Source organism: Patella vulgata, chromosome 3 (assembly GCF_932274485.2).
Source record: "Patella vulgata chromosome 3, xgPatVulg1.2, whole genome shotgun sequence".
NCBI lineage: Eukaryota > Metazoa > Mollusca > Gastropoda > Patellidae > Patella > Patella vulgata.
Genome location: NC_065881.2, coordinates 82,563,334 through 82,585,663, shown reverse-complemented (window position 1 = coordinate 82,585,663; position 22,330 = coordinate 82,563,334). Strand labels below are relative to the sequence as shown.

The window sequence follows — 22,330 nt, the reverse complement described above, 5'->3', positions numbered from 1 at the left end:
TTACCAAAACCTCTAAAACCTGTTTAAAAAATCTTAATAATCTATATCTTCTGACTCGGGGAACAACCCACGTAAAATCTTAATGGTGTGATAATTTATACCTTCTGACTCGATTAATAACCCATGTAAAATCTTAATGGTAGGATAACTTATACCTTCTGACTCTGATAACAACCAGTGTAAAGTCTATATGGGGGGATAACTTATACCTTCTGACTCTGATAACAACCAGTGTAAAGTCTATATGGGGGGGATAACTTATACCTTCTGACTTTGATAACAACCAGTGTAAAGTCTGTATGGGGGGGGGGGAACTGATGTAACAACCTATATATGTAAAATCGTAATGAGTACGACAAGGTTCGGATTAACGACGGGGACGCTGACTGGGCTACAGGCAGGGGTCTCAATACAACCTTAATCAGCGGATGAGTATTGGAACAACACAAAAATATGTCCACATTAAAGATGGGCGTTGATAAACATCATTTCATGTTTCATGGTTTTGAGGAAATAGAAAAAATACAAAACACGTTTATTTTAGCACTTCTCGTACTTAAATACGACGCCATTTTTATTAAATGAATAGTTAGGGATGACGTCACGTGATGATCGCCGCCATTTTCCTTCCTTTTCTAATTTAGCCATCAGCGGTTCTAGTTTATTTTTATAATCTTCAACATATGATAAATATTCTTCTCTCATCACTATACAAACTAGCCCACCTGGAATATAGATATACTGATCACTATACAAACTAGCCCACCTGGAATATAGATATATACACATCACTATATAAACTATGGCCACCTGGAATATAGATATATACTCATCACATACAAACTAACCCACCTGGAATATAGATATATACTCATCACTATACAAACTATGGCCACCTGGAATATAGATGAACATACCAGAGTTGCCCCCCCCCCCCCCAACACCTTACTATAAACATGGACCTATATGATATCAGACAAAAACAGGAGCTGGGACACCTGGTGTGGCCGTTTATTGATAGGTAGAACCGCTTCTCTACTTCGGAAGTTCCGTACACATGCGCTGAATGCAATGGTATGTGCGATCCTTCGGCAAACCTCGGCAGACACCTGTACCCTACAACTAGCTACACCCATGTGATGCGTCTGCCGGGTTACTATTATGAAGACTTGCAACTTTTAGAAGGAAGATCTCAAAACTGCGAAGTACGAAGACATTCGGCAAATCTCGGCTGATTCCAATACCCTACATCTAACTTCGGCATTAGTTCCTCCTGGTCAGTTAGTTCCTCCAGGAGTCAAGAAATCGCCATCTGAACACATCACATGGCAGGGGTTGGATCATAACACGCCTAGTAGTCATAAACGGCGCATTGCTGTCATTAACGGTTCATATTTCGGTCAAAAGCGGCTGTTTTGGGTGTATGATTTGGCTCATTAACGGCTGATATTTCGGTCAAGAACGGCTTATTCCGGTGATTAAACATCGTATAGAGGAAACATCACAGACCTTGTGATACAATGCGCATGTGCTAACCATTCGGCCATCCAACCCCGCCACCATATAGAGGAAACACCACAGACGGTAAAAGTGGAGAAAATCAAAACGGTGTGAATTACCTGGTTTAACTACACGGATCATCTCATGGAGACCTGAACATGGTATATGACCTTCACCCATTCCACCAGATACAACACAACAATCATAGTCATCTAAAAATACATCATAACTAAATATTACACAACAGTCATATTCATCTAAAAATACATCATGTAACAAAATATTATACAACAAATATACATCTAAAAATACATCATCTATATATATATATTTGTGACTGTCGTTTGTCTGTCTGTCTGTCTGTCTGTTCGGGGTTGGCGGCTACACTAGGTCTGCCCCGAGTCTGAAATTTGGGGTATAGGGGTAGCTTGGACCGGGGAGTAACATGGGCTAGGTGGCGTTAGTCTACCACTTCCGGTTTTGGAGTTATGACCCCCGAGCGAAGCCGGTCTGTTCGGGGTTGGCGGCTACACTAGGTCTGCCCCGAGTCTGAAATTTGGGGGATAGGGGTAGTTGGGACCGGGGAGTAACATAGGCCAAATGGCGTTAGTCTACCACTTCCGGTTTCGGAGTTATGACCCCCGAGCGAAGTCTGTCTGTTCGGGGTTGGCGGCTACATCTGCCCCGAGTCTGAAATTTGGGGTATAGGGGTAGCTCGGACCAGGGAGTAACATAGGCCAGGTGGCGTCAGTCTACCACTTCCGGTTTCGGAGTTATGACCCCCGGGCGAAGTCTGTCTGTTCGGGGTTGGCGGCTACACTAGGTTTGCCCCGAGTCTGAAATTTGGGGTATAGGGGAAACTCGGACCGGGGAGTAACATAGGCCAGGTGGCGTTAGTCTACCACTTCCGGTTTCGGAGTATGACCCCCGAGCGAAGCCGGTCTGTTCGGGGTTGGCGGCTACACTAGGTCTGCCCCGAGTCTGAAATTTGGGGTATAGGGGTAGCTTGGACCGGGGAGTAACATAGGCCAGGTGGTGTTAGTCTACCACTTCCGGTTTCGGAGTTATGACCCACGAGCGAAGCAGGGTATCCTGCTAGTAACTAAATATTATACAACAGTCATATTCATCTAAAAAATAGACAACAATGATTCATGCTGTTTAACAGGGATGTTCAATCATTCCGGGTCAAGTCACCCAATGAGGTCAACCGTACCCCCTTCGATTTTGGTGATGATTGGTTTATATGCTGATTCTGACTGTTAAACCTGATACAATTTTGACGAAATCGCGCCAGTCTTTCTTATTTATGGGGAGATTGAAAAGGTATTACAGATATAATAGGTTGTTAGTGTGCGTTAGAGAAGATTTTGCCCAGACATCGAATTGTTCTTTTATGTACACGCCAACGTTTACACGGTACTTCGGTTTTTACGCCTTATTTACTGCGCCATGTTGAATTCATTGATTGTTTACACATGCCAATCTCGATTATATTTTGGGAGAAAAACACTGCTTAATATTGTGTTAAAAGCCCCTAAAATCATATACCTTAGGACAGGTTAACTAATTCAATATACGTGATAAGTTTTCAAACTTTAACCAGTCAGTCTTCATCTGTCCCAAGCTGTATTATACGGTGTCTGAAACCAGACTTTTATTTTATAACAATAACGTGTAGGTGAAATTTACCTTTCGTCATCACATGGGTCATTCACTGTATAGACCTCTAAAAGAACGGCAATCGATTATCAGGTGACCCAACGGAAAAATTGAGGCTAAATCTTTAAAGGGTTACGTATCCGAATAAGCAGTTTTGACGTTCATCTCCAAACGACTCAGTTTTTGTAAGGGGGGGGGGGGGGTATTTTCAAACCAGACTCTATCCACTCGGACATCAAACTTACGGTCGGCCAGGTTAGGATGACCGTGGCCGTATATAAACTAGAGGGACATCTAAAATATTATAATTATACCTTCAGGAATCGATACATTTCCACCATTTAGAAAATCACAGATATATTTTCTGTACAAGTCTTTAGTTTTAGCAATTTCCAGCATCCCTTCTGATGGATCCAGCGCATCTATAATCTTAAATCCATATTTTAATAACTGAAAGTTAAAAAATAACAATGAATGAATGCATAAAAAATAAGAATGAATGAATTAATGAAATGGATTTTTATTTAACGTCCCACTGTTACATATAGAGTGTGCTAGGCGGGAAGTTTTGCCCGCACAGCAATTTAATTCCTTCTGTAATGGGATCTTTTACGTGCAGGTCAGGGGGTACACGGAACTCGTTTTTTTACCCGTTTGAACGACCAGGTGTTGTTCCGAAAAAATCCCAGGAACATTTCTGGTCAACACTGTGACCTCTAGGTTAGATAGATGGGTACCCTGTTGATCACAAGACGTGTTATCTATGTTACCCTGTTGATCACAAGGCATGTATGGTACTCTGTTGATCACAAGGCATACTATATATGGTACCCTGTTGATTACAAGGGTATCTACGGTACCCTGTTGATCACAAGGCATGCTATCTATGGAACCCTGTTGATCACAAGGCATGCTATCTATAGTACCCTGTTGATCACCAGGCATACTATCTATGGTACCCTATTGATCATAAGTTATCTTTATAGCACGGCTTTCATGGGGTAACAGGAATAACCATAGTGACAGTAGGCCGAGGTGTTAAACCTGTTAACGAATGAAGCGTGCTATAAATGACTTGTAACAATGACACCTGTTCAACATGCTCGTTGTTATTGCACAAATAACCCAGAAATATCTGATCAGGTACATATTATTTTACTAATTAGACGAAATAAGTAAACCACTGTGTACTTTTGCTCTAAAAATAAGAAACAAAACAACTGCCTTACCCCAAACAATAACAAGTCTAAGAACACCAACCAATTATATGTTGTTGACATAACATCAATGGACATAACTACTTCACAAGATGGTGAATATTTTGAAGTGAAACATACTTATTTGATGGAGAGAACAACAGTTTTATTGCTGCTTTGGATATATTTTGGAACGATAATACTAGACTTTATAATACTAGAAATTATTTGGTGTTTCCACGCTGCTGTATTTCAAGAAATACGAAAAAAAATGTTGGCGTTGCGGATTTGTTATTGTTTGGTAAAGCAGTTTTCTCATATTTTTAGAGCAAAAGTACACCATAGTTTACTTATTTCGTCTAATTAGTAAAATAATATGTACCTGATCAGACATAATAATTGTGTAGCAATAATATTTTCAGTAAACTGATAGTGAAAAAACGTCAATCAGTCAGCTGAAATATTGCTAGCCGGATGTGGACAGTGTGGATGACAAGTAGTGAACTAGATGCGGGCGTGGCCTGCCTCTGTTTTTGTATGCCGTACAATCGTCATGATTGTTCTACAACTTGAAAACAAGTATGGCGATTATTTTGGGCGTTATTTTTTTTATTTAATTATTTCTGTAGTTTTGTAATTGGAGTTCAGCTTTAAGCCCCAGCCAGTCTGCTAGAGGGAAATAATTTGCTTATTTTACAAAAATAACAAAGAAAGATTTCCCGTCCATGTTACAAGATATTATGTTATCTATGTAAGTCATCAGTTCAATTAAATACTTGTTTTGACAAGGAGTAAAGTTACCTGTCCAATACTGTGGATTTTTGTCCAGATTCTATATTTCAGTTCCGTTGCTAAATTGCCTGTGCGCGAACTAAGTATTGAAATTACACCTCAATTTATCTGCCGCCCTCCGTCGCTAACAACAGGCGTACCCAGTTACACCGCAATTAATCCACCTCAATTAAACATGCATTATGCAAGTGCTAAATCTGATTATTGCAAGTCTTAATTTAGGCTTCAGATGTTATAGAAATTATAAATTAGATCTTTATTTAAACAACAAGACCAAAATCAACTCTGTAGACCCACGGATGGCTCGGCTACAGCTCGGATTTAAATAGGATTTCACTAATTGATTAAATCAAATAAGGGATAACCTGATGAAAATACGTCAGTTAGATCGAGGCTAAATGATAGAGTGTACTTATCGAGGCCGCTGTAAAGCGTTTCGGTATGCCATTGAAAACTTTACTTGATAATCGAGATATGTAGGTGGAGTTAATGCCTGTCAATCACGATCAGCGGAGGTGAAGACATAATTCGCTACTATTTCTAGGCAAATATTACAACGATGATACCTATGTTCAGAATAAAGTAATTTGACTAAATTTTTCAATATATTCTTCTTTCATCATCTACTTTTGAACTGTTATAGCAAGAATGGCTAACTCTCTATAAAAATCTCCCATAATATATCTTTAATCAACCGCCGTTCCGCCCCTCGAGTTACACCTCAATAAATCTGCCGCCTTCCGTACCTCAAATTACACATCGTCACTCCAGTAATACACCTTAATTAATCAACCGCCCTTCCGCCTTTCAAGTTACACCTCGATTAATCCTTGGACCCTTCTGTACCCCTCATGATGCATCTCAATATAGTCAATACTTAGATTGCAATGGGAGAATTCATTCGTGTTTTGAATCAAATCAGTATTTTATAATACCCACCTCTTCCGCCACATATCCTGTTCCAGCAGCTATATCTAATATACTTATATTATCTCTGTTAGTTGGGTAGTGTTTCGCCAATGCAGCACCAGCAACTATAGGTCCATTGTAGATTTTACCTTTTGATAAATCCTGGAACAGTATAAAAGTTTCATGTGATTCTCAAACTTAGATAGAGAGCTGGTCGTTATTGCTATAATACTTTTACAAAATAGATAATGAAAAACCAATTTGTTGAAAATTTGCTGTCAAATTTCTTTATTCTGTACAAGTTATGAATATATGAAGTTTTGGTAAGGAATTGTTTCGATTGTCAAGTACCGTTGCTCTGTTACTATACGTTTAGTCTTGATTTTCCATTTTAACATGAAACAACCATATGGAAGACATTTTCTAATCCACTTAATATCTCAACCATTCGGTGGCCTGGGGAGTTTTATTTATGGTGCAAGACAAAATAGGTAGACACAGTTCTTAAATAATGCAGCTTTCCATTTTCTCCCTGTTTTGGATTAAGTTGAACAATCATACGCGACTTCGTGTTCAGCACCAGAAAGCTTGGACCTTGGTTGCACAGAAGCTCGGGGTGAACTACTACAATTCCAATGGTATATAAATAGGTACAAAACTATACAATGTTTAATAGCCATGTAAATTCACTTCAAAGGAAGCAAGAGATATCTTGCTCTTTCTAATTTAAATATGATCTAACCTGATCGTATGTACCCGTTCTCGCCCAATTTGTGTAATAATTGGCAGACTCTTCTCTCGTGATCCCCACTTTATGGGCCCCGTAATTTATATTATACGATTGTTTCGCCACTTCATCATCCACTGCCGTGACAAAATCCTTCAGTTTATCTTCAGCCATTCTGTAATATACAGAGATAGAAAGACATTTATTTCTGTTAAAATGCTGGGGGGGGGGGTAGTGAAAACATTAGCCGAAATAAAAGATTAATTGGATGGATTATTACCGCTTTTTTGTGTCTTTACCCGTCGGTAAACAAATTATTTGTGTTGCGACCTGGCTAGACAAAACATCTGGGGTGTTCAAATCTGAGAAAAATAGTCCATCTTATCGTCTAGATAGCATGCTAACACTGCAATGTATCTTTAATATTAGAAAAATATCAGAATGCTGGGCTATCAGTAAGATAATCTAGATAGCATGCTTACACTGTAATATATCAGTAAGTTAATCTAGTGTTTATAATTATAGATCACTATTTTAATTCCACATAGAACACTGTGTCTGACAGCCATATACCGTTAATGGTGTATTAAAGGTCAATGCCTATTCTCCACCAATCGAGACTGACAATACCAATCGTTAACTGCAACACAAACAATTTCTAGTTGTCAAAATAGTTACCCCCCTACCACCTAAAATGGTGTGGGTGTGGGTTTGTGGAATGGGGGGAGGGGGGCTTGTGCAGGGATGGATCCAGATAGCGGGGTCCACCCCCACCCAGCTACATAAAAAAAGTGACACGGCGGGATGGGATGGACATTCAAAGCGCGATATAATGATATAGACATATGTAATGTCACAATTAATGCTTTACATCAATGAAATTGAAGCACAGTGTCATCGTATTAATTCATAATAAAAATTGACGTCAAACTGGGTGTTGGATTTCTCTCTTTAAAAAGTTCAGTGAGTATGTATGACTACGTAATTTGGAGACGATGCTGGCATTATCTACTGTCAAATTTCCTCAACAGGAACCTAGCAAACTCCTGCATAAACTCCTGGATCTGCTCCTGGTGTGTGTGTATGAATGTTTGTAACTGCCACTGGGTGTGGGAGAATTGGTGGAAGAGGCACAGCGCAAAATATTCTAGCACCAACCATGTGTTTTATACACACTTGCGCCAACTACATTTTATTAAAACTACTACAGATTTTGTCGATTTGGATAAAGAAAACAAGTCTTCTTTGAAACCATACAGATAAGGACGATACTGCATTCACTGTCGACACAGTAAACCAACTTGCTTCAATGGCACCAAGAAACTAAGGACCAAGATTTCAAATATTTCGATACATTCACAAAGCTTTCGATAAATCGATGACTTAAGAAGTAAAGAAAAGTCAAATAGGAATTTGTAGACAGCACGGGTAGGCAGCAATGCTCTCATAAATGCAAAAACAAAAGAAAACGGAAATAGTTGATAACCCTCGAATCTAGGAACTCAGATGGAACCTCTCTGGAATATAATAGAAGTCTGCTTGAAAGTTTCAAATAGATATCTTATATAGCACTCACGTATATCACGCATAACAAAGCGTGTTCATAGCCCTGAACTTGTGCAATTAACAAAATGATTGGTTACTTTGAGCCAAATGATGCAATTGGAATAATTCCACTCATTTGTAATCTTGTGGTATTTTATTGACACATATACTAGCTATGTTTTGGCTCTATAACTCTTTTAGCTAGTATTGTAATCTGTGCTTGTATCCATGTATTCAGCTATGCTATATAAAATGTAGAAGCGAACTGTTGCATTGTTATTCCTGGTAAGACAAACGTCTTAAGAAACCTGTAAGAAGTAAATACACAACGTGAAGCAGAAGTAAAGACAGCTAGAGACAAATTCTAGACGATCACAAGGCTACAGAAATATGTAGTAAGAAAAGATGCATGGGTTGTATGTAAGATGTGGCGATCGGTTTTTAGGATCGCCCGCTTTCCATGTCAGACAGAAAGGCCCATGGTGCTACAGTGGAAATATACTATGTAAGTTGATATTTTAGTCTGAGTGGTAGTTTTTTTTATACGGCTGAACACAGTTTTATTGATAGGCCTAATCAGTGTGAATTTTGTCTTTACTGCTGGAATAGGCCACTTAATAAAAATTAGAACCAGGGGTATCCTCTTAACTATAGGAGAGATGTCTTTATTTATTTGTTTTTTAATAAAACAAACAAATATTCTGAACAGGCATTGCGTCAGGAATAGAACTTTTATTTCATGTCAAAACACTACCGTAATTAATAGATTAGATAGTGACATTATCATGCAATAAAATATTGAATATCTGTTAGTTGTTTTGGCTAATGATTTTGTATAGCCTTTTTTTCATTTCCCAATGGCAATTCCTGACATTTACAGCTTTTACGTCACCAGAAAGCGCCCATATATAGTACTTAAATTAGTTAGGCCTACATAAAAGACCGAAACTATAATATTTACAGCAAGTAATATTTAGGATTCATTCTTTGATTACATTGGAAAATACATTTTCAGAATGCTGCTTTTTAGTCATTTTAATACCCATTTAAACTAAATAGGAAATAATTTTTACCTACAAATACGTAAAACGCCTTTATTTATTTTTTTTCCAATACATAAAAAAAATGTTTTAAAATTTAATTTGTCGCAGGAAAAAAGTTAATATTTCTGGCTCATTAAGTCGCATCGATGTCATCTTTTTATCAGTGGTTGTAGCGGCCTAGCGAAAATTCACTCCTGATCAGTGTGTCTATCAGATCTCCTTAAATTAGTTTGTGTTGGTCTCATGTTTGTAAATTCTGAGATATAAAATAAATACAGTTTTTTATGACCATGTTCCATTAAAAAGAAAATAATGGGTACACGTTCACATACGAAATTCCTAAGAGGATCAAAAAGAAACGTAAATATTTTTCTATCCATGTTCCAGCATGTAGATCTTACTAAACAGCAATGTCAAAAGGGATGAAAACACAGATTTCTGCACTTACACAATGGTAGTACATGTATATAACACATAGACGGATTCAAACTTTGTAAAATGAAAGTTATAGCGGGAGGTGGCCGTTGCTGGGTCCAGAGGGAGAGCCTAATCTCGGGGTTCTAAGGAATTAGAGGTTGTATTTAATATTTTGACATAGGTTCAAAAAATATCCAGGCAAATTTCTCCCAAGAACCATGTAATTGTCCAGATCTTCATCGAAATATCACCTTTGATGGTTCTCTCCATTCCCCCAATTCAAAAAGTTTCCATGGAAAATAACATAGGTTGTTCTCAAAAAAACTCGGCGACATCGGAAAAGTGAACTGAATGTCAATTTATAAAACGTAAAAAAAAGTCACTTTTTCTTACCTTTTGTAAACATATTTTTTCCAGCCTTAGAAATTTAGTTTTACACCCGACATATCGTCTAAAACTTGTCTTCTATCATTAATTGTGCCGTCCCTGCTTCTATAATTCATGTATAATTTTATTACTCTCCGATAATATCGCTTAGATAATATAGTGAAATTCTTCGTGTTGTTATTCGTAAAGAATATTGGTGTAACGCTGTTTTTCTGACGGTTTTAATTTCTCCCACGGCATAATTACAGATAGCGTGTTCCTCGTGTGTCAAATGTCCGGTAAAACTTGCTAATTCTGTTAAAATCCCATTTTCGTCCGGGTATTTAATATTCAATCGAACTAAATGAGTTGTATCCGTGTCATTTCACAGACAACCCTGACACGACGCAGGTGTTCTGTTTGTCGAAGCTATTTTACTTTCGTTTGATTGTTTACAAGCCGAGTTTCCGGTACAAACGTAGTGCTCAGACCTCAGGACATGTCACCATATATAACAATGGTTTTGTGTTGTTAGACTCAAATTCCTGATTAGAAGTTCGCTTCCCTTTCGTATCCATTTTCACCAATTGTTGGGCTATATAACCACGTGTTTACTGACAGTTAGAAGAGACGGGGGAGGGGAGGCAGGACGACGTGAGAGACGATCGGGGAGGAGCGTAGAGCAGCCTTTGGGGTTCAGCCGCTGTCGTGGCAGAAGGAGGGACGGAGGGAGGGGGGGATGGTTATCTTAAACTATCCATGTACTGTGTTGATGTTATTGTTTATGTTACTTATGTAGTTTAATTTATTTTCCTGTTTAATTTATGTAGCTGTTTTATATTTATGTGCACTGTGGCCCTATCAACTACGCACTAAGTTTCATAACTCTCTATCAGATAGAATCAAAGTTATCTTGTCCCAAACCACCAACCATTGAAATTGCCTAGCTCTGCTTAACTTTAGTGGGAAATGGTAATCAAGACATTCACCTAATGAACATCTACATCATGTTTAAACATTCTACCTCAATCAAAAGCAGAGATGTTATGTTCCAAAATCTTGACCAATCGAATCGTTTATTGAACCTTAGCCTAAGCAGAATATTCTCATCATCGAACTTGGTCAAGGAACTGATACAAACAATTATAGAGATTGGTTACTCAAGTCACATGATGCAATTAGTAAATTTTCAATCACGTGTTAAACATGATATTCTCATTCCCACGGAACCAGCTAATGTTTACCCAATTATATTCTCTTTTATATAACAATCTGTCACTTATTCACTTAGTTTGATTTAATTAATATAATGCTACTAACTAAAAGAGCAAAATTCTAGCAATAATCTGACACTGGGCCGAGATTGTGGATTGCTTCGAAAACAAAAGTTAATAACATGAAATTTATTCGAGCACGAATTGGAAGACAATTTAAGCTCTTAAGAATGGGAGTAATATGTTCACGGATATTTGTGTGAATGATAATGTAGGCGATCAAGCTGTTGGGGATTTACGCCGTAAAGGAGACTATTACAGTAGTCCAATCTAGAGATGACAACTGAATCAAACGTTTCGTGGAGTCCATATATCGATATATTCCCATTTTGGCAAATATTTCGTATTTGAAAGTAAGCAATTCTGCAAACATTTCTCACATGTGTTTCTAAATTAAATACAACACCAAGGTTTCGCGCGCTTGTGTTGGGATCGGTTGTTGAGTCACACACAGTTAGTTCAAACTGTTCTAATTTTGGACATATTATTATAAAGTCAGTCTTGTCTTCGTTGGGTTTCAAGAGATCACTGGTCATCCAGCACTTAATATCTTCAATACTTCTTGAAAGTGAATTGAAAACATTTTGGTTGTTTGCGTTCAGTGGACGGAATCCCAAATACAGTTGGGTATCATCTGCCTAGAATATATAATCCCCAGAATATACCCGTATAATTATATATATATATAGAGAGAAATGGGGTTTAACGTCCACTTGTCACAAACTAGGTCATTTCGGGACTAACATATGGTTTAATTTTATTTCAATAATTCGCTTGCGCGTAGGGGTCTTTAGCAGTGGGAGGAAACCGGAGGACCCGGAGAAAACCCACGAGGTTGGACCGTATAATTATAAGAGCCCTAGTGACACTTTAAACCAATAAGAGCTCCATGCTAGCTTAATCCGGCCACTGATGTCTTCCAGATTAGATTTCACAGTCGGATTAATATTTCCATAATATTTAGAATCAATTAATCTGTCTTTGTTTTATTTATTTATTTCGACAATCTCACTGCTTAGAAATTGCGATGAGAGCAGCCTAGATCAGTGGATTTACAATTCATCATATCTTTGTAAATACTGAACGGACTTGAACCATTGTTTGACTGACATTAATTTTAGACATTTAACTTTAACAATATTGTAGTTTGCAGGTATTCCTATATAGCGCTCAAATCACGGTTAAAATCTTTCATATTTTATTCAATGATGCTACAATACTAACGCAAATTTGTATCTTATATGTGAAAACATTCATCTTTATCTGACAAGTTTATTAAATTTAATTTGATTTGATATGAAGATGAATAGCAGTATAATACGAGTACATGTCCCCAATTGTAAATTTGGTAGTTAACTTTATGTCGGATATACTAGGGTATATGCCAGATCATTTCAGAAGTTTTCTTAAAAACATCGTATTTATTATGGTGCAAGAGCAATACGTATTTAAGAGAACTCTATATATAACTTACCTCGTCCGTCAACTTTCACAATGTCCATCAAATAAAATGGTATTGTAAATGTAAGGCTTCAAAATCAATAATATATATATATATATATATATATATATATATATATATATATATATATATATGTGGATGAAACCAATGGCGTGTTAGCGAGGGCGGGGACAAAAAGGATCGAGGGAGTGGTAGACCCCCTCCTACATTTTTGACCACGAAATGGTGTTTTTTCTATTAGTGGTTAACATCCGCTTCCACACAGGGTGATATCGCACGCACAAGGACCTTTCCTGTGGGAGGAAACTTGAGTACTCGGAGTAAATCCACGAGATTGAGAAAGCGCCCCTGTCTAGTGGTCGCTAGGGATACTATTGTATACAACGTTACGTTAACATTTACCATGACTCTGCATTAGAGGCCTGAACAAAATCTTTCCTATTATGTTTTGTTTTTTGGTTTTTTAATGACATTGGTATGGGGGACGAGGGTCATTCCCAGCAACTAACACACAGTAAAACGTTGTTCAATCGTTGAAGAATGATTTGATCCCCTAGTGTCTCAGATTCCTTTAAGATACGTTATGTAAGAGCTAAATCTTCCTATTGCAGGTCTTTATTTTGGCCTCAAATGTTATATGAATTATTAATTAAATATTTATAAACATCAGCTCTCTAGATCATTGGATGTTCGCGATTTAAATGGATTGAATCAAGATCTTCATTTAATCTAACCAGCGGCTGTCAGGCAGGATACGCCCACATTTTGTAATAGATGGATAGAGAACAAGCTAAAAACAAAAACGATTTTTTGTACAATCAGGGGCTATAATCCAGAAAGTTATGGTCTGAAATGCGCAAATATCAAAAAGGTCTGAGATTTTTGGAATGTAAAGATATGTTTTAAGTTTCATCAAAATGGGATAAAAATTGTGACCTCTAGAGGGTCCATAACCGTTGTATTACATACTTACATACACAATTTGCTTACAAAGAGCGGCCATTTTGTCGGGCAGTTTCATTTCGATTTTCCCGAAATTCAAATTCAACCTTCATTCTGGTGGAATCGTGATATATCTAAACAGTTTTTAAAATCGGAAAAAAATTGTGACCTCTAGACTCCACAAGATAAAAATGCGATTTTTCATCCAATCAGGGGCCGTCATAATCCAGAAGTTATGTTCGGATATATCTGATTATCAAAGGAACAAACATCTTTAAATGCGAAGAGGTGTTGTGTCATGGAAACAGCTTTGTTAAAAACAGTTATCTATTACAGTGGGGAAACCTTTAATATCATCTGTCTCACCCCTACTGGACGGTGTTGAACATAAAGACACAGCTGTCATCAAAGGACATCATATTTCCTTTTAAACAAAACTAGGTCATTTCGGGACTTGTAGCGCCACTGCCGGGGCAGAATTACCCTCAGGAAATCTAACTCAAGGGTGGTTTTTGTTTGTAATTCTGTGTATATACAATCTATATTTGGAAACTAGATAATACCTATTTAATACTTTATGTTTTCCGCATATTTGATTTCCAACCATCAAAGGCCCTGTTACACCAATGTCAGTGTGTACATGAATGGACCCTGGTTTATCGTGCCACCGAAACGACAAGACATCATTTATCATGCCACCCAAACGACTAGGCATCCTATATCATACCACCCAAACGAATAGACACCCAATAACGGAAGATGATATTGCAGTCTTATTGGAACTTTGTTTTTCGTACCACCCAAACGACTAGACACTATATAACGGAGGATAATATTGAAGTCTTACTGGACCTTGGATTATCGTATCACCCAAACGACTACACATCCTCTATCGTACCAACCAAACGACTAGACGGCCTATATCGTACCACCCAAACGAATAGATAACGGAAGATGATAATGCAGTCTTACTGACATTTGGTTTATCGTACCACCCAAACGACTAGATACCTATAACGGGGAATGATATTGCAGTCTTACTGAATCGTGATTACAACTCATTTATGGTGTTGTTTTTGAATATGCCTTCTCAGGATTACCACTGTTTACGATATCATCTCCATCAGATCAGTTTATTTGTCAATTCTCTATAAACTTACACAATCCATATTCTTCATTATTTGTCAGTTCTCTATAAACTTACACCATCCCCATTCTTCATTATTTGTCAGTTCTCTATAAACTTACAATATCCATATTCTTCATTATTTTCTATCCTTTACACTATAAACCTCAGAATGCCTCGTTCGGCATTTCTGTCCAAACGAGGCAAAAACGTGTCAAAACTTTTGCCCCCGATTTTGCCTCGTTGTAACGAGGTAAAAAAAATACCTCGTTTCTCTGGAGTTCCAAAACGTGTTTTTTTAAATTGCCCTGTTTTTGGAACGAGGCTGGGTAAAATTGCCTCGTTTACTAAACGAGGTATTTTATCCAAGATAACTATTAGCGGTATTTGCTGTCAACAAATGGACTCAGACTAGCAATTATTTGCCCATTGACTTCAATGTTAAATGGCTGTAACATCACAGGCTGTAGCTTTTTTCTCAACATTCCGTTGGTTCCAATCTTTATAGGCACAATGGGGACAACATTTGGCAATCTCCTCATCATAATTTTGTAGGGGGTTGACCATTTAGATTTTTTGCTACACGGATTTGAAGTTGACTGGGGTGAAAATCTCACTTCCGACACAATGACTGCTCTGCAGAAAGACACTTTACACCCCCTATCCCTCCGCTGTAATATCATCAGTATTACCCAAAACTGCTATGAAATTGCAAATTTGATCCCTTTTCTCCAATTCTAGACCAAAAAGTCAACCCAAAAATGCAGGAAGAGGGGAGAAAAAAATTAAGGGAAAAATTGTCTATTTATAACTCGCACTACATTCGTCCATCATGAAATAAAGGGAAATAATTACTAGTCTTAGTCCTATATACCTCACATGTTTCTGCAGTTTAAACAAATCTGTTGTTATCTAATAAACAAACATATATGCAATTCCCTGGCCAAAGATTATGAAAATCTATGCATTTTCAGATGAGCTGTGCAGCATTCTGCAAACACTACAATACATCAGAAAACTGCGGAATTTCAGACAGAAATTTAAAAGCACATGAATTTTGAATTAAACAGAACATTTTTATTTTTGAACATAAATGCATTCTGTAAAAAGATAACAAAAATTCAATATAAATCAAACAAGAAAATCCTTTAAAACAGTAATTATCATGTAATATTAGATTTTTTTAACATTTTCGTCGAAAAGATCTTAGTTTTTCTCTCTTAACGAAGTTTCAAGAGCCAAATTGTGGTCAAATCTAAGATGTTGAAACATGCAGTGCCTATAAATTTTAAAATGTCTCCTACATAGCTGTATTTACATAGGACAATTAAGTTCAGATAATCTGATTATGTAACCCTACAACAGTTTTATGATCCCCACCCCCTAGTATGGAATCTGATACATGGCTGACCAATCATAGTTCTCACTCTCCATTCTGGTCTGTCAAATGATTTACAATGTTGATGGTACCTACAACTTTCCTGACCCAGAGATATGCACAACAGTCAACATACAAGCCATTTATGTTATCTTCCAATATGAGAGGCCATAATAAACGCAAGGCTGTCTTTTTCAAGCTCGGACATGAAGTCAACACTAAACAGCAACGTTTACAGGGGTCCTCGGCTGGAACCCAAACTGATTATGATTTGCCCTCAACTTCCACAGGTGTCACAGAGATCAGGGATGAAATTCATATGCATCATCTTTCTACTAATGCCAGTCCGGGAAGTCATCGGGTTTTGAGATGTAGACCTGAAATGTTAAATTTGGATGAGACTGAGAATTCTGAGGCGAATACTATCCAGGGAAACAGGATTATAGACATCCAGAAAATGATTGAAATGTGGGGAATTCTGTCATTCGGTTACATGCCCAGGGGAGAAGAAAGGCCTGTGCAGTACCAAATTTCCAGCCTGTTAGTGAGCAGAAGTGGGGAGCGGGTTGGATGTACTCTGTAAAGTGTACAAAATGTACATTTATCTCACCTGTCTACAAGTTGTATAAAGAGATTCCAACTGGCAAACCAGGAAGAAAGGCAGCCGCTATTAATCTGACCCTACAATCTGGACTGTTAGATATGCCGGTTGGAAACACCAGAGCTCGGCTGCTGTTGACAGATTTGGATATTCCACCGCCCTCTCGCAGTGGCATGCAGACTCTTTCTAACCAAGTTAGTGCTAAAATGACAAGGTTGAACACTATTAACATGAGGGAAAAAATAGAAGCAGTCAAATCTTTTAATCAGAAGGGAGGGTCAGTAAACCCAAATATAATAAATGTTGCAGTGGATGGGCCTTACAACAGCATAACCATAGGCCACAGTAAAAAGCCAGGGCAAGCAGCCTCGCAAGCCATTGGAATTGCATGCGAGACAAACACAAAGCACAAATATATCCTGAGTGCTGTGATGCAAAATAAACTGTGCTGGCAAGGTGCCTGGCTTAAGGGAAAAGGTTTTACTGTCAACTGCCCTGGGGGACATGAAGGCTGTACTGCAAATTTACCAGTTCACGCACCATTATCTGAGTATGACATGGGGAAAAGCATTGGCACAGAACTAGCTCTCCAAAACGTCCTCATCAAATATGCAACAACAGATGGAGATGGACGATCAGCTGCTGGAATTGAAGATAGTTTAAAAATTTTGCATCCGATGTGGAGTGTGGAGCGACTAGCTGACCCTTCACACCTGGCTGCCACTCAATTTAGGCACTGCTATTATGCAAAATTCAGCGAGGAGATGTTTCCTGGTAAAACCAGACTGGATAAGGGCAAGATCACGAAAATACTGAGCCAAGATGTAAAAGCTAGATGCAGTCTAATCATGACTACATTGTTTGAAAATCACTGTGGTAATACTGAGGAGATGAGAAAACGCCTACCAAAAGTCCTAGAGTCCACTATCATGTGTTACGATGGCGACTGCTCAAAGTGCCGCCTTCATTCTGTTGTGTGCCGGGGTGGGATAACAAATAACTGGTGGAACCGTTCCATGTATCTGGCCTCAAATAAAGTTGATTCCCTGAAAATGAATGAAAATGACAAATCAATTCTAAGTGAAATTTTAAAAATCCGAATAAGTGAAGCAGCTTTAGAAAAAACCAAATTCCAAACAAATACACAGAAATGTGAAGCAATCAACCGCTCGTTGAGTGTTTCACTTCCAAAGAATGTAAATTACGGAAGAAATGCGATGGGTAGACTTTCCTCAACAATATTGAGAAGCAATGATGGAATAAAGAGTGCCACTGAGCAGAAAGCTAAACTCCTTGGGGCCCCTCTTTCTCCAAAGACAAGATATTCCCTGCGGCAAATAGAAAGAGAAAGTCTGTACCACAGAGAATACCAATCCAGACCCGAAGTGCAAAGACAAGCACTTCTGCTGCATGGACGAAAGCTTTATGAATTCCGCGAGTACAAGAATTACTGTGCAGTTGAATCCGGCTACAAAAAGGGCCATTTAGACCAGCCATCAACAGCAGATGACACTTTACAGGATCACAGCTATAGTAAATAAGCAAGACAGACATATGCAAGCCATTGTCATATACCCACCTTTTGCCTTAATACTTGTGTTGAGGTCAATCATACCACTCTTGCACAGTAACCTGACACCTGAAATGAAAGAAAGATGGAAATAAATATGCAATAATAAAAAAAAGTAAGAAAATAATAATAATAAAAAAAAAAATATGTGGTTGAATAAGAAGGGAGACCTCCTCGTGGTTTCAACTGGAAATAGAAATAATATGCCTCTTTATTTCTAGCGAACGTCCCTTCAGTGCCCCCCCCCCCCAACAAGAAACCAGTTAACAGTCAGTAAATAAGTAAACCTTGAGTGTCACATAAGTCTAAGCCAATCTCAAAGGTAGACACCATGTTTCCAGGTTTGGTCTAAATATTAAGGCCAACTGCAGGTTTAGTCAAAAGTCACACAGGTGTGAATTTTGGAGTGTACATGTTAACATTTCATTGTATGCTGTCAAAAACATGTTAGGTCTAAATATTAAGGCCAACTGCAGACTTGGTTCAAGGTCACAACATGTAAATAGGGTTAGGGCACATGATTTTTTGACACAATTGTGGGTTAGGGCTAGGGTCAGGACTAGGTCTTGGCTTAGGCCTCTAGGCTACATGCTTTTTGAAAAGATTGTGGGTTAGGGTTAGGGTAAGGACTGGGTCTTGGGTTAGGGTTAGGGTCAGCCCTGCTTACATCTCGTGACTTTAGACCAAATCTGCAGTTGAGTTGGCCTTAATATTTAGACCTAACCATGTTTTGATATCACTGTGAACAAAATGTTACACATTTACAACCCAAAATTCACACTCGGCCAACGGATACCCCCAATCATGGCTATTTTGATACCAAATAATCAAAAAACTTACTGCTGGGCAATAAAAAAGCAGTATTCTTACCATTTCTGACACTTTCCATTCAAAATTTCAGGAAATAAGCCTTTGAAAAAATATCAACATCCCGAGTCGGCCATGTTTCTTTATCTCATCAGGACTCAGACTAGCAATTATTTGCCCATTGACTTCAATGTTAAATGGCTGTAACATCACAGGCTGTAGCTTTTTTCTCAACATTCCGTTGGTTCCAATCTTTATAGGCACAATGGGGACAACATTTGGCAATCTCCTCATCATAATTTTGTAGGGGGTTGACCATTTAGATTTTTTGCTACACGGATTTGAAGTTGACTGGGGTGAAAATCTCACTTCCGACACAATGACTGCTCTGCAGAAAGACACTTTACACCCCCTATCCCTCCGCTGTAATATCATCAGTATTACCCAAAACTGCTATGAAATTGCAAATTTGATCCCTTTTCTCCAATTCTAGACCAAAAAGTCAACCCAAAAATGCAGGAAGAGGGGAGAAAAAAATTAAGGGAAAAATTGTCTATTTATAACTCGCACTACATTCGTCCATCATGAAATAAAGGGAAATAATTACTAGTCTTAGTCCAAATAGAGCCATACAAATAATGTTCGGACCATCATGTGACCAATTGCAGATCTACAAATTAGATTATTTATTTGGGACATGATATTGTTCATAGTTATGGCTTACTACACTGGAGTTCTATTATGTATAATAAACGCTTCCCGAGCGAAACAAAACATAACAATGTCACGTGACAATATTACATATGGCGGATACAAGCGTTCTTTGATTACATGCTGTTTGGTTTGATTATTAAATAATACGGCAATCTGTATATATGGGAAAAGGAGAATGAATTTCCCCAAATCCAAAACTAGATGACTGGAATATTTATTGAATGGAAAGTAAATATTTTATAAACAAAAAAATTCGGATTTGCAGTATCCTAGCTTGGATGGATTTGTGATTTGAATCTCGAACTCAGTGTTTTATACATTTTATTATAAAATTGTAATAAATGTTTTACATGAATGAATAAAATCTACAATTTAAAACAGTACAATAACATTGTGATTTGACGCTCTACAAATCACTAAGAGTATAACAATTGCTTGTTGAAAAAGCGTTAATAATATGTTTTTTTCCAATGCAGCAAAACCTACTGGACTGTTGTACTTAACTTATTATTTTTTAAAAATATATTCAAAAAGAATGCGTCTTTTACAGATTTCAATATAACCACAAATGGTTGATTGTTTTAATGCTAAGATATGTATTAATGGTTTGTATTTGAAAATCAAATTATATAAGCGAAAAATAGTAAGATACATTATGTATATCTTAAAACACGCCCTTCTCAGTTACTACTTCGGCGAATATCATTTGATAATTTAGATGATCAGAATTAAACACCGTTTTGCTATGTTATTATTTTTTTATGATTGGGTGGGGGTATACTTAATTAGGGGATTGGATTGAAAGATTATAGCTACCATCTTATGGAGACATAATGTGTGGTGCATTTACGGTCTTATAAAGCTCTATTCTTACATAAAGAATTCTTGATTCGCACGGAATTGTTTTATCCGTGATCATTTTAAGTCATGCTTATGCCAAGATCTGGGTAAGTGTTAATTTAACTAGATATCAGAAAAGTACCACGTTTTCATAAATGTACTCTTTAGATAAATTGTACAATATTTATCAGTTCACTAGTTACAATAAAATCATGCATTATAGCTATTTGTATTTATTTATCCCTGGTGCTTCAAATTCAATTTAGGGTGCCTCAACATATTTAAAAATATGTTTTAAAGCTTTAGGTCATTTTATTATATCTTTCTACCATAAATAATAGCCCGAATTTAGGTATACTAAAAGTTAAAGAAATATAAACAGTTTTTGAGTCATTCAGATATGACTGCCAAAATTGTCACCAACACACATGTCGTGTTTAGGCTAAAATCTAACCAGAAAAGTATTGTCAATACATAATAAAATTTATATTCCATTAATCAATTCCATTCCGCAATTGGTTTGTCTTAAACTCGTCATTTGTGTTCATGGGCATCAGGGTCGAGATGGCAACGTTATATGTTTTATTCGTCTAATTTACTATAAAACATCATTCGGTTTGCCTCACGGGTTAACGGCATATTAATAGCTTTATTCACTGAGATGGTTCCTTTGTTATAGTTTATTTTTCGAATTGCTTTTTGTATTTATTTAAATGGAAATATTAACAACATTCTATAAGTCAATCCACGAACATACCCAATTTCAATATTTGCGTGTTGACCTTTAACATCACACTTAGATCCTGTACGCTTTGTGTCTTACAGTCAATACATGTCATGAAGAACTCTTTAGACATAATTTCTTTTATAATACTTTACTCGTTTCTATTGAGTTGTTTAGCAGAAGTAACCCATGACAACAATATGTTGAGACGACTACGTAACAGAATAGGACGATTCAATGTTATTAAAATGACACAATGACAATTTTAATTTTATTACCAACCCTTTCACAATATTTGAATGAAATATCTCACACGGGGTGTTAATCTGTTTTCAGTTTCTATTCCAATTCAATAAAACGTGTAATACATGTCTTCGCTTGATTCATTATTTACAATTTATTACGTTAATAAATAATAATACAGTTCAAGAGATCAAAACATTTCCGAATTTATACATTTAACATTACACGTAGACCTAAATGTATTTTTCAAATACGTGTATAAACATTTATATGAAATATATTATAAACAGATATGCTATGACCAGAGTTGCCATTATCTTTATTATTCGACTGGAAAACTCCTGTCATTCACTCTGTCGTTCGACTGATCCATCATTCACGTTGTCATTTCCGAGTCTGAAATTTGGGGTATAGGGGTAGCTCGGACCGGGGAGTAACATAGGCCAGGTGGCGTTAGTCTACCACTTCCGGTTTCGGAGTTATGACCCCCGA

General features: G+C 37.3%; 1 protein-coding gene and 1 long non-coding RNA gene across 3 annotated transcripts; both read right to left on the bottom strand.

The window, feature by feature from the left end:
* Positions 1-540: 540 nt before the first annotated feature.
* On the bottom strand, positions 541-10,473 carry LOC126815072 (methyltransferase-like protein 27). Its single transcript, XM_056099339.1, has 6 exons — positions 10,185-10,473; positions 6,802-6,961; positions 6,090-6,221; positions 3,477-3,612; positions 1,620-1,712; positions 541-725 (listed from the first exon to the last, which is right to left on the bottom strand). Exons 2-6 carry the CDS (start codon positions 6,958-6,960, stop codon positions 541-543), a joined length of 705 nt encoding a protein of 234 aa, XP_055955314.1. The 5' UTR covers position 6,961; positions 10,185-10,473.
* A 5,543-nt stretch (positions 10,474-16,016) lies between these two features.
* LOC126816973 (uncharacterized) lies at positions 16,017-19,910 on the bottom strand. Of its 2 annotated transcripts, none has more exons than XR_007678689.2 (5): positions 19,381-19,910; positions 18,520-18,579; positions 17,847-17,986; positions 16,950-17,141; positions 16,017-16,716 (listed from the first exon to the last, which is right to left on the bottom strand). It is a non-coding gene; the product is annotated as an uncharacterized LOC126816973 (long non-coding RNA). The 2 variants fall into 2 exon arrangements; XR_007678690.1 differs by lacking the exon at positions 19,381-19,910 and adding an exon at positions 18,681-18,699.
* Between the last annotated feature and the right edge of the window lie 2,420 nt (positions 19,911-22,330).